The sequence below is a fragment of the Anopheles funestus genome, chromosome 2RL (assembly GCF_943734845.2).
Source record: "Anopheles funestus chromosome 2RL, idAnoFuneDA-416_04, whole genome shotgun sequence".
NCBI classification, from domain to species: Eukaryota; Metazoa; Arthropoda; class Insecta; order Diptera; family Culicidae; genus Anopheles; species Anopheles funestus.
The window spans coordinates 57628534-57644268 of NC_064598.1; the positions used below are offsets into that span (position 1 = coordinate 57628534).

Sequence of the window (15735 nt, forward strand, 5' to 3'; positions counted from 1 at the left end):
TCCATACAGGCTGCATATCGCTTTTTCACCTTTACTCCCGCGATCACCAAATGCCTTGTTGGAATGCCATACATTTTGTATGGCGAATGGAACTTTTTCGTCTTAAAACTGTAATAACTCAGGCGGTACTGAATATTAAAATTTTTAATGTCGTACACAGCTACATACATTAGTTATCTTTGTTTTGGCAAATAATTGGATTTTTCTGACTTTGCTATTGCTTTTTTCAACTTTTTCTAAATGACAACCACGATTTTTCATAGACAGCTCTCATTGGCGCGTCGAGGTATAGACGTCAAACTGGAGGGGATGGTAAGGGCTTGGTCTAATGTTGTTGCGGGCAACATTGTTTCGCAACATGTTGCCGACGGATTGGTCTATGAAAGTTGCTGGCAACATTTAGAAAATAACGTCAAATTAAATGTCATCCAAATGTTTGTTTATATTTTTGATCGCACCGATGCGGTTTTAAACGGATTTTAAGCAAATAAATGAATAATTTTAATTATTTGGCAAATCCTAAATACCCATCTATAACCTTTAGCTGTATTTTATAACCAATTGCTTACCTAGGATGGAAATGTGATGGCCAACGAACACCAGCACAATTCAAATGCTCTAACGTCTGAAGCCTCAAACGTCTGAAATGTTGCTGGTGATGTTGCTGGCAAAATCAAATTGAATTGAAATCGTCGGCAACAAATGTTGCCGGATCTGTCAAAATCCATACATTTTGCCAGCAACATTGTTGCCCGCAACTACATTAGACCATTGCCTTACGCGCTCTCTTTCATTGTGTTGGTGTGTGAGTACACTTGCACTTAACGGTATTTGCCATCGGCTGAAATTTTTTTTTTCGGATGACTATTTGCTTGAACAAATTAAGTTACATCCCGGGTATCAAAATATGGGCATTTAAACTGCTCGAGCGGAAAACACTGCTGGAATCGGCAACCCCTATGTGCCTCTCGCGCGCCCGTATTCAAAAACGTATCGCGACCTCTCGTTCTGTTTTCGAATTTTTGAGCTTTTTCATGGTTTTTATGTAGGCGGGGCTGTAGCTCCGCTCTACAATTATAGTGTAAGACGTGTAACAGTGTGTGTCATGTCGCATGCTTCGCTGCATGGCAAACACGACGACACACGAACAACACCGAAGAGGACGACAAAAACACGATCCTTCACTGCACACTGGATTAGGGTGCGCGTACGATGCGGCAAACAGCGCAAGAAGAAAAAACGATCCTTCACTGCACACAGGATTACAGTGTGCGCACGGCGAATGACGCAGCACAAAAGAAGCACAAAAGGAAGACGAAAACACTATCCTGTACCAACGCGTACAATATGTTTGACACTATTTGTCACCAAAATACACGCATAAACATTCACACACCAAACACAACACCAACTGAATTAATCGTCGTGTGAAAAGGGGAAGAAGTTTCCACAACATGCACCGAAAGTTTTTTCCCTCACTACATTTCAATGCGCTTGCCGAAGCAAGCACGGAGTGAAGGGAAAAAACTAACACCACACGTTAATGGCATGAAAAGGCACATCAACTCTGCATAAATCACAACACTGGTCAGCATATTGCACTGCACAAAGCAATCGCGCATACTTGCAAACTTCCGCGCATCATTTACGCACGAACAGATACAAAATTTTCTAAGTCCCACAACACGTCCGCCCTGGACTTAGCGCACAGCAAACTGAGCTCGTCACAGTGTGGGATGAACGCTAGAGTAAGGACGCAGGATAAACAATATAGGTCAGAAAGAGATGGAAACAATTCTAGCTTCAACAAACTCTGTCGGCTCACACACACAATCAAGGGTTTCATGCTTTTTTTCGGGTTTCGCCGTCGTTTTCCATGTTCTTCTTGATCTTTTACCGTAATTCTCTCAAATTTGAGGTCTCTTTGCTTGTAGGGAGATATCAGGTGGGTTTATCCCTAATAATTTGACAGCTGCGCTGTAGAAAAATGAATTAAAATTTGACGTTTATGGGTTCGATTTTTTGTCAATGTATGTGTGTGAATCCTTTGGAACATGCTATGTGTGTGAGTGAAAATATACGTATCACAATCGAACCCACAAACTTCTAATTGGTTTAGAAGCATGTCTCCGCGCGTTTGTCATGTTCGCGTGTTCAGCATGTCTCCGCGCGTTTGTCAGACTGCTCCAAACACCAACAAGAACAACAAATGCATTGGTTTACAACAACAAATCGAAGCTACTCGCGTTGTTCGCGGGATCCTATACAGAATCGCTAATGAATCGCTGTACATTTGCTTTCCTAATTTTTATCATTATTATTAACATAATTATTATTACATATTAAGAGAGGCGAATCCACAAAGGCATCATACAAAAATAAAACAACAGCAAACATGATCGAAGCCTCTTTATATTACTGTTTTCTACCACGACTTTTTTGTGAGCTACTATGCGCAGAGCGAAACGGCCTGTTGTTGTCCAAATATGCTGGACAAGTGCATGCTAAATTATGAGGCATTTAACAGTAAAACAAATAGATCATCAGCAACGTCTACATCTTGCTGCGTGTATAGGAATAGCAATTTCGCAGAGACGCACTGGTGGCAGATTCCAGGATTAGAAACGTTTGCTGCGTAGCGTTGGAAAACATATAGCCAACGATTAACCAGTTTTAACATTGGAGTCCGATTTGATTAGAGGACCGTGAAATAAAGAACCACCAATGTACTCGTTCGTCATAAGTTCACACTGCAGAATTATCTCAACAATTGTATCTTGCGTATTCTGACGAACGTAATACAGCTTCACACGATTGTGGAACAATACTCATAACAGACTGAAAAATAAAAATAAAACAACATTGAAATTGATTGTGAATTGTAATAACTACACACAGTTATATTGTGTTTACGGTCGCATGCTACAGAAACAGTTTGGCTCACGGGCTTAGCTGGTGCAATGCAATGCAATGAGCAATTAAATGAAAGGATCGATGGCAAATGAAATGTTGTGATCAGCAACTCTGGCCGGCAAAGACAAGCATTAGAAGAATGCTTCGCGGAACACCGGCCACGCAATCGATTTGTATTAAGAGAAATGCAAACAGAATTATTATTCATATTAAATTGATAGAACTGTTTATCTTTCACAACACGAAGAAAGCTGTAACGTGTTCCAAAATATGTTATGCAACTTAATATGAGCTACATTAACACAACATAGCTGTGTATATATTCCAATTCACAATCAATTCCAATGTTGTGTTAATTGTATTGTTCACTCTATTATGACTATTATTCCACAACCGTGTGAAGCTGTGGTACGTTCTTCAGAACGCCTTGTCACAAATAATTTGCGCATTATTTCATCGGTTGATCATTTGACGATGGGTCTGAACGACAAGCCATGCATACATTCCTTAAGATAAAAATATCGTTTAAATCATTAGGATCACGAAACACAATTGTTTTACGCTCCAGGTTTTGACTACTCACGACTGTTTTATCATCATCAGCTTCCATTCATATGATACGACGTATACGCATGATACAAATGTTGGGATAATTCTACAGTGTGAGCATATGACGAATTAGTACTTTGGTGGTTGTTTAATTCACAGTCCTATAATCAAATCGGATTCCAACGCCCAAAACGTCTATTAGCTCATAATAAAATCGTGGTAGAAAACAGTAACATAAAGAGGCTTCGATCATGTTTGCTGTTGTTTTATTTTTGTATGATGTCTTGGTGCATTCGCCTTTCTTAATATGGGCTAATAATTATGTTAATAATAATGATAAAAATTAGGAAAGCAAATGTACAGCGATTCATCAGCGATTCTGTATACGATCCCGCGAACAACTCGGATAGCTTCGATTTGTTGTTGTAAACCAATGCATTTGTTGGTGTTGTTGGTGTTTGGAGCAGTCTGACAACCGCGCGGATTGTACTGGTATTCCCCGGTATACGCCATACTCGATATACGCGATTTCGCTATACGCGATTTCGCTATACGCGATTTTTTCGAAACTGACATTTAACGTCGTTTATTGCAACAGGTTGAATTCTTTCTGACAACGTTTGTCATGCTATTAATATGAATTTGCAAGTCATGAAGTGTTCAATATGCTGGTCAAAACTGAATAACCAGGCACAACTTGAACATGCAAAGAAGCAAATTAAAAGAATTTTTCTTCAAAGCCTGTCGTAACGTGTTCCAATTTAGCAGTAGCAATAACTTTACACGCTAAAACATCATTAAAATGGCTTCGACTATTAACAAAAAACGAGCGAGATGTGCTATAACGAATGCGGACAAATTAGCGATGATCCGCATGCATACAGAAGGACAAAGTTTTGCAATGATAGCGCGGCAAATTAAACGACCCCAATCAACCGTGAGAACCATAATCAAAGCTAAAGACAAAGTTCTTCATTCAGCAAATACAACGGGAACACGGAAACGTGATGTAGTTATTGAAGAAATGGAGAAGCTATTAACAATATGGATTGAGGATTTGACCAGCAAAAGAATCCCACTAAGTTTGAATACTATCCAATCGAAAGCAAAATCATTGTTCGATGATTTAGCAAAACATGCAGCAGAAACAGGGCAGCCTACGACGGAATGTTCGTTCAAAGCGAGTGCTGGATGGTTTTGTCGATTTAAGAAACGCGCAAAATTGCACAATGTAAAAATTCACGGTGAATTATCAAGTGCTGATCAAGATGCTGCTAACAGCTTCCCCGATTACTTTACAAACATGGTTCTAGAAAAAGGTTATATTGCAGAACAAATCTTTAATGTTGACGAAACTGCTTTTTTCTGGAAGAAAATGCCATCACGTAGCTATATTACCAAGCAAATGGAAGCAATGCCTGGATACAAACCAGCAAAGGATAGGATAACCATTATGGTAGGAGGAAATTTGGCTGGAGATCTTAAATTAAAACCCCTTGCCGTTTACCGTTGCCGCAAACCACGAGCATTTAAAAACATAGATGCAAAAAAGCTACCAGTTGTATGGAAATGGAACTCTAAAGCTTGGGTAACACGCTCCATTTTTGTTGAATGGTTTCATGAAAGCTTTATTCCTGAGGTCCAACAATATTGTGCTAAAAAGGATATTCCTTTTAAAGCTTTGTTATTGCTTGATAACGCTCCTGGGCATCCTACGGAATTGAACGATTTGCATCCTAACATGGAAGTCATATTTCTGCCTCCACGAACCACATGTTTGCTACAACCAATGGACCAAGGAATCATAGCAACACTTAAATCGTACTATTTGAGGCGCGTATTTAAACAAGCAATAGAGACCATAGAAAATGTTCCCGAAATAACACTGATAGAATTCTGGAAAAAATTTAACATATTTAATGCCATACAAAATATTTCGGAGGCATGGAAAGAAGTGAAACAGGAAACAATGAATGGTTGCTGGAAGAAAATAATCCCGGATTATTTTATACACTCCGATTGCATTGACAATCAAATTCAGAATTCAGTCGAGGAATGTGTAGAATTAGCCAACAGGCTGGAAATAGAAGTAAATATTGACGAAATGAGACAGCTGATAGTGAATGCAGGAGAAACGCTAAGTAATGAGGAACTAATACAGGAAAGTACATTAGAGGCACTGGAAGATTGTGAAGGCGATGATAATAGTGAGGATGTGCCATGCAGCAGTAAAAAAAATTTCACTGCTAAAAAATTAGAATTAGCTTTTAGTTACATGGAAAAAGCTTTATCGGCAATAGAAGAAATGGACGAAGACGAAGAAAAGTTCAATAGTGTAAGTCTAAACATCCGCAAAGAGATGGCTATATATAAAGAAACTCATCAACAAAAAAAAAAGTGCTAGCAAGCAACTTACTATGGATAGTTTTGTAAACATAGGTTAGGTTATTGTTTCATGTATTTCTTATTATTTTCATTGCCTAATTCATGAATTGAAATGTTTATTTTGTTCCTATACGTATTGAATAAATGATCTCAACGATACATTGTTATTATTTGTTGTTTATATGGATGTATTGGTTCGATTCTGAAACATTGAAGTATAAACGACAAGTATCCAAGAATTCGATATACGCTAATATTCGAGATACGCGATTGCTTCCGGTCCGCATTGATAGCGTATATCGGGGAATACCTGTACACTTTTGTATCGACGGTAGAACGAGCGTGAGTACGAGCAGGAGGGCATAACCCAAGAGAAGCGAACAGCATGAGAAAACTCATCAGACTCGACTCGAGCTTTCTGACCGTCTTTCGCTCAGTGTCAGTGCGAGCAGGCACGGAATATTTTTTAGAGGGAGACGTTCTGTCATTTGCTCTTGACAAGTCGAAACGTTTTGCTTGGGATTGCCTCCCGCAGTGAGACAACTAGCTTTGTCCTGCATCTGTCTCACTCTACTTCCTGCTGCTGTCGTTCTCGTTCGCTGTCACTTTACCACGCGCAACACTTTGTTTACTAATCCTATCTCACGCAGGTAAGTTTCCTTGCCGTACATCTAATAACGCAATCTTTGTTGCAGGTCGCTTATTAATCCCCACCAGCTGTTTGGACACTTGCCTGTCTTACTTGACCGTCCTGGGCCCTAACTACATCGATCACGCGTCCCTTCGGCCAACTGTTCCGCGGCGCACGATTGTCAACAATGACTACTAAGTCCCCCACCCGAATCGGTCGCACCGACTCAAACCACTTCGATCGACGAGTCAACGTGGGTAGGTATTCCGATACCCATCTCTTCCAGAATACGTCAGCGTTGCATTGGGCGGCTCTCCACGCTGATTTAACGGCGGTACTACTGTCGTCAAATACGGCGGGCGGCTTGCACTCGTTGGAGCTTCCGAGTAGTAGATGGTTTGGTGTGATCGGTGTGTCCATCTCGTCGTCCAATGGCACGTAGGTAAGTGGTCTCGAGTTGATGATGAACTCGATTTCCGTTAGCGTCGATATCAGCACCTCGTCCGTCGGCTTTCGTGGCAGCTCAAATCGATTCAACACTTTCTTCACAGACCGGACCAGTCTCTCCCAGCATCCGCCGAAATGTGGTGCTGCTGGCGGATTGAAGCTCCATTTCATCTCGGGCCCAACGAATTCGTCCATCATCGCGTCAACGTCTACTGTCTGCAAGGCTTCCTCCAGCTCCCGAGCCGACCCGACGAAATTGGTTCCCCTATCGCCGATCGTCTCTAACGGTTTTCCACGCCTAGCGAAGAAGCGCCGAATCGCCATAATGCACACTCTTAAAAAATTTAGCCGAATCTCGGTTAATTATTGCCGAGATCTGAACAACCGAGATCTCGGCAATGATCTCGGTTAAATTTCTGTTGCCGAAATCTCGGTTAAAAAATAAAAATGACAGTTTGTTTTGACGTTTACGTTTAGCCGAGATTTTCGGTTAGAGCAAACTGAGATTTCGGCAAAAGATGAAAACAATCATTTTTGATTTTCAGTTCTTTTATTTGCATAAAAATTGATTGTTGCTGTATTATGTGTCTTTTTAATGACTTAAAATGGTTATATGTCGATCAACATTTCGGTACCATACAACCATAAAACACTTTATCCGGATCAAAGTGCTGTTACCGTATGTGTGCATTTGTTCAAGCTCTTCACTTGTTCCCGGCCGAAGAAGCAAATTAGATCAGGTACCGTAAACTGAAATGAAAAAAACTTGTCATTCAAACATAATTACTAAAAATGTAGTATATTCTTACATCATCCTGCTGCAAAACGTTCAGAAGATCATCCATTTTCGCTTATTTTTTCACTTTTAACTTTGCACCAACATATTACTCCAAAACCTGTTTGTTTCAATGACAGATAGTAAACCGAGCCTCGGCTAACTTAATGATAAAGCCGATATCTCGGTTATTTTGACATATCAGCTCGGTGACAGCTGTGTTAACGTATGTGCTCGGCATGCAGTGTTGCCGAGAATCGGTTAAAATATATATTTAACTGATATTTCAGTTGTTAATAGAACTTATTTTCGGCAAAGGCATATATTCAGCTGACATATCAGCAAAACATGAAAGAGCCGATGAATTTCGGCAGTTTATTTAACCGAAATCGTGAAATATTTTTAAGTGTGCAGGACGCTGTCGTGAGAGAGTGAGCCATCTCCAAATGGATAGCTCTGGACGTCAGGCAGGTGAATATGATTCCCCAGCTCTTCTCCACCCTGCTCTTCCACGGCTGCATCTGAGAGGGATCCTTCTTCAAAGAGCGTATTTCACACGCATACACGTCCGCCTGTATTGGAGGGATGACGATCTTCTCGGCCCGTGCCAGCTCTTCTTGTATCAGCTGTTCACCTAAAATGGCATCTTTCCTGCTCGCAAACAAGCAGCGCCGAACGTCATCACGGTGACCACGTACACGGCTGGATCGCCGTGTGTATTGTCTACATCCCAAAGGATCATCTGGCTTCGTTGGTCGTTGGCAAGCAGATCGGGTCCCGCTAAAAGAAACGGATTGAGACTGACTCCACTCACCTTTGCCGCCGCATCAAAACCCATGCGAATTTTTTCCGGTTTTTTTGGGTGGGTAACCGGGAAAATAGGTAGAAACCAGTCGTTTGGTCGTTTATCCCCCGCCTCATTCGCTGACAAACGTCGAATGTAGCCCATCTGGATGTAGTCTCTCGTCTTCAGATTAACAGCCGCTGCTAACTCTGGACCTTTGCTCATCTTTCTTTTTAGAGGCTCGTACCGTTTCAAAGCCGGAGATTTGTCTATCTCCGGATCCGGTGATGGCTTAGTGATGTCCAGTGAATCCAACGAGAAGAACGCCTTGACCTCGCTTGTGGGTGCACCATCGACGTTACCTTCGTAGCAGCGGATGTGAAAACTTCCGTGTCCTCCGGTTACATTAGCGGTCGCAATAGGACAGGGTCCGTATATCATCCAGCCCAGCCTAGTTTTCGATGCGATCGGTTCGTTAACGCGACCTTCTGTACATTTTAGCGGCTTTCCCAAACAACAATTGTCTACACCGATTAGAACTCGAGGTACAGCATCGACGTAGGAGGTCAACGGCAAACCCTTAATATGTGGATACGCAGTTTCCAGTTGTTTGCAATCGATCGTCTGCGCGGGCAAAGCTAGATTGCTGACCGTGTGTACCTTCGACAGCTCATGCACTGGAGCCCCTTCGTAGGCACCTGAAATTCGCACCGCCAGCTGGACAGAAGCCTTTTCTTCTCTGGTAGTACCTCCGGTCCACTTGAGGCACAATGGCCGAGACGTTCCGATCAACCCTAATTCGTCCATCAAGCTATGATCGATGAAGGTGGATGACGAACCTTCATCGAGAAAGGCGTACGTTCGAACAGTCCTGCCATCCTTCCCATACATCGTTACCGGTACGTAACGGAACAAAGTGCGATCGAGCCGGAATGCGTGAGACAATGCTTCTCTGTTGTGTTCGTTGTACCCAAAGCACCATGTAGCAACCTGTGGTGCAATGCCTCGCACCCATTGGATCCGCAAACTGTTTTAAGGTGACACCACCCCTTATGGTACTTGAGGCATTTTCGGCACAGCTTCTTATCCCTTATGTGTTCCTTCCTTTCAGCGACGGTCATCGATTGGAATCGTTGGCACGTATCCAGTGCGGCACAATCCCCCTGGCAAGCTGAACATTTGGAAGCACTTGAAACATTTGGATTTGTTGGTGAGTACTTACCGCTCGTGGTGGCGGCGTGCATCTGCAAACGTGCGGTGGTGGGCTGGCGCTGATCTAGTCGTACCGGATTCGCACTGCTCCGACGTTCCAAGTCGCCAGATCCACTGCGGTCGAAACGTTCGCTCTTCACCTTGCTGAGTGCTGCAGCCAACTCGCCGATCCACCTTCCGAAGTCCGACAACGTAACGGAGGGCAGCTGCTGTTGGTGCCTCGCCCATTCGATGCACTTGGCCGACGGCAGCTTCGCGATCAACTCCTTCAGCAGGATAACGTTTCACGTATATTCCGGTAGCCCAGATGCTTGGATGGTCGCACACAGGTTCCTCACCGCAAATCCAAACTCCAACAGAGTTTCCAGCCGTTCCGCTTGTGGTGCTGGCATACGTCTCACTTTCTCTATCAAATTTTCGACGATCACCTCCGGCCTGCCAAACCGTAGCTTGACGACTTCTATTGCTTCCTTTAGCCCGGAAGGCAGCAACAACAACGAGCTGACCGCTTCCAGCGCAGCTCCCTTCAACGCCTTCTGTAGCCTCAGCAGGTTCTCGTAGTCAGAGTACCCGCAGATGGCTGTTGAGTGCTCGTAGCTGGAGATGAAGAGCGGCCACTGGTCCGCGGAACCCGAAAACGTCGGCAGCTCTCGTCCACTGGCTTTCCGCGCTGCAATTTGCGATTGACTTAGAAAAGTCGATCCCAAGCCTCCGAATGTTCCCGCATGCCTATCGGCGAAAACATTGTGCGGGTACGTTGCTGGCGCGCTCGTACGCGGTTGAGCAAAGGTGCTGTTCGCCTGACAAAGTCCGCGGGGCGGTATAAACGTGCAATAACCGTGATCGATTCCGTGTGGCTGGGTGATGTGTCCGTATCGGTTTTCATGTGTGTATGTTGACGTGCTGTGTCCGAAATCGTGTCCGTGTGCGGGTGCTGAAGTGTCGTGATCGGTTGCGTGCGGATGTGCCGACGTGCTGTGTCCAAAATCGTGTCCGTGTCGGTGCGTTGTTCCATTTGTGCGGCGAGGATCTCGTGACATGAGATCCTCCATCGCGCTTTGCCACTCGCGAAATTCCGCGTCACGTTTCGCGGCGTCGTTCGCTGGGCAAGTCGGGATGTGCGTAGGTGCATATTTTCTGCTGGCCACGGTAGGGTTGTCTTCATATCGGAAGCGTTCCGTGTTGATCCCAACACACCTGCCAGCAGCATCAAGGGAATCACCATTTTCTCGATGCAGTAGCCAAGCACTCGCCTTTTCCAACTCGCATTGCGATTCGCGCGCAATATCACACTCCTTTTTTGAAAACTCCAACTCGCGCTCGCGGAGTTCAAGCTTTCGTTGTTGCAGCTTGATTCTTAAACGCTCGAGTTCGAGCTGCATCCTCCGATGTTCTTGGTAAGGGTTCATGAACCCTTCAGGGGTTGCTGACCGATGCGCGGTCGCCATCGCCGAGTTTGATGCGCCATCGGTAACGCGTCCCAAACCCTCTGGTTGCGTGTGACCATTTCGTGCGTGCGTGTGTGTGTGATAAGGGGACGGCCGGGCTGCTTCTGGTGTCGCGTCCAGCGCGATGGCATTCCTGTGCCTCACCGGAAAATATCCCCACGGAGTCTGCATCGTCTGCTCGCCCCGGTGGCCCAAAATCCCTTCGCTTTGGGACGATTCTCGTACTGCCACGGGCGATCGAGCCGAACACTGTCTACTGGTTACACTACCGTTCGTTTCGGGATCGCGATTATCCTCGGTGGATAATTTACTTACGACTTTCGAAGTAAACGCGCACTAAAATTAGCTTTGCGAAGCAAATACTCTTGCAAAACTATCGCAAACTTGTTGGAATTATATAATTTCCAACAGACTAATTTTTTGGAATGTAACCAAACTAATTTTTTGGAATGTAACCAAACTAATTTTTTGGAATGTAGAAAACGCAAAAAAGTTTAGAATTAATTAGGAACGCTATTTTACTGGAGCGAACCAAAAAATTAATTTGTTTTATTGTTTCTCGTTTTCTAGCGGTAATCAGGGCCGCTCACGCGTTGTTTGGCCCTTTTATCTACATTTTTCTCGTCCTGGTCCTTCACTCACCGCGGTACTCAGTTCTCCCGATCGCGAAGCTTTCTTCCGACAACTTCGTAAATACGAAGTTCGACATAATGTCCGACAGTGACAGCAGCGGTCGGTGTAAACACCGTTTGTTTACAACATCTACAATACAAGTCAACTCTTCCGATTGAAAGTCCTTTAACCCTATGTTCCTCAGTTCCCGATATTCCATATCGGCTGCTTGTAGCTCTGATTCGGGGACCAAGTTTGGGAAGTTTTTAAGCAACGGATATATAGATTCAAATTTCCTGTTCAAAATATTTTTTGGATCCAATCTCGCGCTTTGGACAATAATAGGATCACTTAGATTAATACGTTTGATAATCTGATTGCAGAGCGTGACATAAAAGTTAAGTATATTTGTTCTAACCTCCGTGGCAATTTGCTGGTTGAGAGTGCGAGACTGATGATGTTGTTCCATGAGCAGCATACTTTCCGTGCCGATATACATTTCTTCTAATGGTTTGTAATTTTGATGAGAGAACACTACCTTGCTCAATTCGTTCAAATCGGCCATGTATTCGGATGCCAAAAAGTTATCCAGAATTGTCAGGTATAACCGTGAAACATCACCATGCAGCCGACAGAGTTCAGGTGACTCTGACTGAAAAAGCTTATTGATTTGGTTGATTATCGGGAGAATGTATTTCAAAAATGTCAGGTATACTTTAATGGTTGGGTCTTCCAATCCTACTCTGATGGCTTCCATTTTTTCTTTCGTTATCGTTCTTTCGTTCCCAGTCTCAAGTTTTGTGCTGTAGAAGAGTCCTTGAAAATTCTTTTAGAAAGTTCTACGAAACCTTCAAGATTTCTAGCCGAGATATTATGCTCAGCACCCCAAGCAGAAATTTGCAATTCTGCGTTCATAGCTTTGTCGTTTCGGGACATGAATGTGTTGATACCAGTCGAGCTACCCGTTGATTTCAATTTTCCACTATTAATGACATGCTTTCGCGTTTTTTCGTGCCTTTTCAGGTCAGTGAAACCACCTGTGCTTCTCACATGCTGATCACATATTTTGCAATAAGCAAAAGTTTTTCCTTTGTCACTTTTTGTTATCCAAGATAACTTTTGCTCCCAATGAATTGAATATTTTTGTATCCATTTCTTCGTTGGTTTTGCCTTAGTGCCTTTGGAATCTAAGGAGGTAAACACATTAAAATTGTAAAAATAAATAAATATAAATAAAAATGTTATCGATGAGTATAAACGTGTTGAAGTTGAATGTTAAGATAAACTAGGTATATACTAGAAAATTTCATAAAAAATGATTTCTGGTGTTTGTCTTTGGGTTTTTGTAACCTATTGTGACCCCTTACTCTTTTACAAATTGCGCATTATTGTTATATGTATATCGTTAATCATACAGCATAAGGAATAATGTTATTGTTTTCACACAATTGTTATTGTATATTATTCTATTTTAATTCTTATCTGTCATTACAGATTGCTACATCTTTATTACAGATAATTAAGAATAGTAGCATAGAACAGAAATAAGGACTAATATATTGTTATTGTATTGATTATAAATATCTTTCAATGGCTAGAAACCTCTTTTAGCATTCTTTATAATTAAAGGAGTTCGTATTTTCTTCAGGTTCTTCTTGGCTTAACGACCTTACAGGTCACGCCGGCCATTTTCTGGCTTACTAGACTTATTTTACCACGTAGCCGGATAGTCAGTCCTTGCTACGGGGGGACGGTCCGGATGGGATTTGAACCCGGTCCGGCCGTGTGGACTGGCGCCGTTTATCACATGCACCACCGGGCCGCCCCACCGGGCAGCTATACATTATAAAGAGATTAAACAAATGTCTCAAGTCAACTTTTCTCTTCACTGTGATATTTTATGAAAACACCATTACATACGATTGTGACACATCTACTTTTTATTGCGTTTACCGCAAGACTCCAGGAAAATAGTCAAGTCAGTAGTAGTGAACAAAATCCCCGAAAAAAATTGTTTCTACTTGTTTTGATTTGTTGCACGTGTCAGAAAATGAAATATGAAGTTCTTTTGAAATACATTTTTTTTAAATATAGAGATGATTTTGTTTACCAATATATATACACACCCTGATTATTTGAGTTCTTCCAATCTAATATTTAAATAGCTCTTCAGAAATACTCCGCGTGCTAAGAACTTTACGGAAGAAATTAGCTCCATAAAGTAACATTCAAAAATAATTGGGAAAGTGTCAAAAGATTATGGGACGAAATCAAAAATCTCTGGGAAAGTGTCAAAAGATTATGGGACGAAATCAAAAATCTCTGGGAAAGTGTCAAAAAATTGCGGGATACCCTGTATATCAATCTATAGTTAATCTATGTACACCAGAAGAGAATTAATTTCTATATTAGTATTAGGCTGCGAATAGATGGTCCGCCTCCGAACTCGTATAACTTGAGTTATGAAAGCATCATAAATCTAAATAGTAGGCTGGACGGATGTGTTTCGTCTTAGTAACCAGCCGTGTTTATCCCGAATGTACAATTGCAGAACGTTTGCAACTCTGCGGCAAGAAGTTCGCGTTCCATTTAACACTGTTCTTTAAACTGTTCTATAATTTTGGTTGCAGTTTCCCGCTGCCGGGACGGATGCAAATCGTCTATTCACAGCATAAGAAGAGATGGAGTGGTGCTACGTCAAATATCTTTGATTTCATGTCACACAAAATATCAGCATACCAGGGAATCGAGTACATTCAGTTGATTCTGCGGAGGAAAGCATTTGTTGAGATGTTTCTCCAGTCCTGGTACTGACTACAATTAACTTTTTCGTCGTTTTCCCATCGTCAGATCCTGAAAATAATTTGATTTGCGGTCAAATTACAAAATACGGTGCGTTTCACAAAAATATCTGCTCAAAGCATACATAATTCAATATACTCACCTTTTTTCAAAAAGTTCAACATTATTGGATTCATTTTCAAGTCTCTTTTTGACTATAACTTTAGTAATTGAGATTGAAAAGTTGTGAATTTTGTCGTTCTAACTGGTACAAAAAGAGCCAAAACATGGGAGAAATATTCACACGAATGCGGAACGATCAAAGCCTGCAAACTAGAGATGGCGAGTTCACGAAAACACAAATCTGCATACACACTATTTTCACAGTTTCGTTGCCGCTCGTAATGACAAATACATCAGGTAACGCAAAGATACCATGACAGATGCAGTCTTTGATTGTCAGTTGACATCGCATACCGCATAAGAACGTGTGGTTTGCATACAATAGATATTGCCATGAAAAATAATTTAAGACATTCATTTATGATTTCTTGACCTATTTTATAAAAAATCTGTAATTTTCGGTAGGATTCTTGAAAAATCGGTAGTTTCAGGGTGGTCGTCTGTGAATCGGTAGGCTTATCAAAAATCGGTAGGAATACAGATAAATCGGTAGTTCTGGTCAAACTGTTTACAATCCACGTGCTGTCAAACTAGCCCATTTTGAATGAGAAAGTGACCATTTCAAGTGAAGGTGAACCCAACAACATGAGACTTATCCCATTTCGGCAGCACGAGATCCCAATTACGCTGCGAAAAATCCCAAATCGCTTGATGGTGATCCCATTTCAACGGAGATTGATCCCAACTAGCTCGAGAAACGGTGTAATAATTATTGAATTCGCTTTTGCATGACTGGGAAGCGTACACCCAGACATGCAAAACCGAGTTCATGCGGTCAAGTTTCTTTTGTTCTCATGGTCCTTAACGAGTCCATTCGGAATCCACTGCGGAGTCCCGCAGGAAGACATTACCCAGTCATGCAAAAGCGAGTTCATGCGGTCGAGTTTCTTTTGTTCTGATGGTCCCTAACGGGTCTGTTCGGAATCCACCGCGGAGTCCCGGAGGAAGACATTTAGCGACCACACGCACACACTCAAACCGGGTTGGTATATAAAGCCCCGCGTAGCCACGCCCG

General features: G+C 42.4%; 2 protein-coding genes across 2 annotated transcripts; one reads left to right on the forward strand and one right to left on the reverse strand.

Annotated features, from left to right (window-relative positions):
* The first annotated feature begins 694 nt into the window (after positions 1-694).
* On the forward strand, positions 695-5866 carry LOC125774912 (tigger transposable element-derived protein 1-like). The gene has a single exon (XM_049445282.1). The coding sequence runs from the start codon at positions 4265-4267 to the stop codon at positions 5864-5866; it is 1602 nt and encodes a 533-aa protein (XP_049301239.1). The 5' UTR covers positions 695-4264.
* A 2468-nt stretch (positions 5867-8334) lies between these two features.
* LOC125774914 (uncharacterized) lies at positions 8335-12321 on the reverse strand. Its single transcript, XM_049445283.1, has 7 exons — positions 12175-12321; positions 12120-12129; positions 11787-11993; positions 10035-10366; positions 9707-9962; positions 9544-9655; positions 8335-9436 (listed from the first exon to the last, which is right to left on the reverse strand). Exons 1-7 carry the CDS (start codon positions 12319-12321, stop codon positions 8335-8337), a joined length of 2166 nt encoding a protein of 721 aa, XP_049301240.1.
* Between the last annotated feature and the right edge of the window lie 3414 nt (positions 12322-15735).

Excerpts from the sequence above, each read along its gene's own strand:
- LOC125774912 (XM_049445282.1), top strand. The coding sequence starts at position 4,265 with ATGGCTTCGACTATTAACAAAAAACGAGCGAGATGTGCTATAACGAAT.
- LOC125774914 (XM_049445283.1), bottom strand. The coding sequence starts at position 12,321 with ATGGCCGATTTGAACGAATTGAGCAAGGTAGTGTTCTCTCATCAAAAT. Across the intron at positions 10,367-11,786 it reads CGGGAGAACTGAGTACCGCG|CGCGGAAAGCCAGTGGACGA; the intron begins GTGAGTGAAGGA and ends CGCAAATTGCAG. Across the intron at positions 9,656-9,706 it reads GCACGCCGCCACCACGAGCG|CTTGCCAGGGGGATTGTGCC; the intron begins GTAAGTACTCAC and ends CCAAATGTTCAG.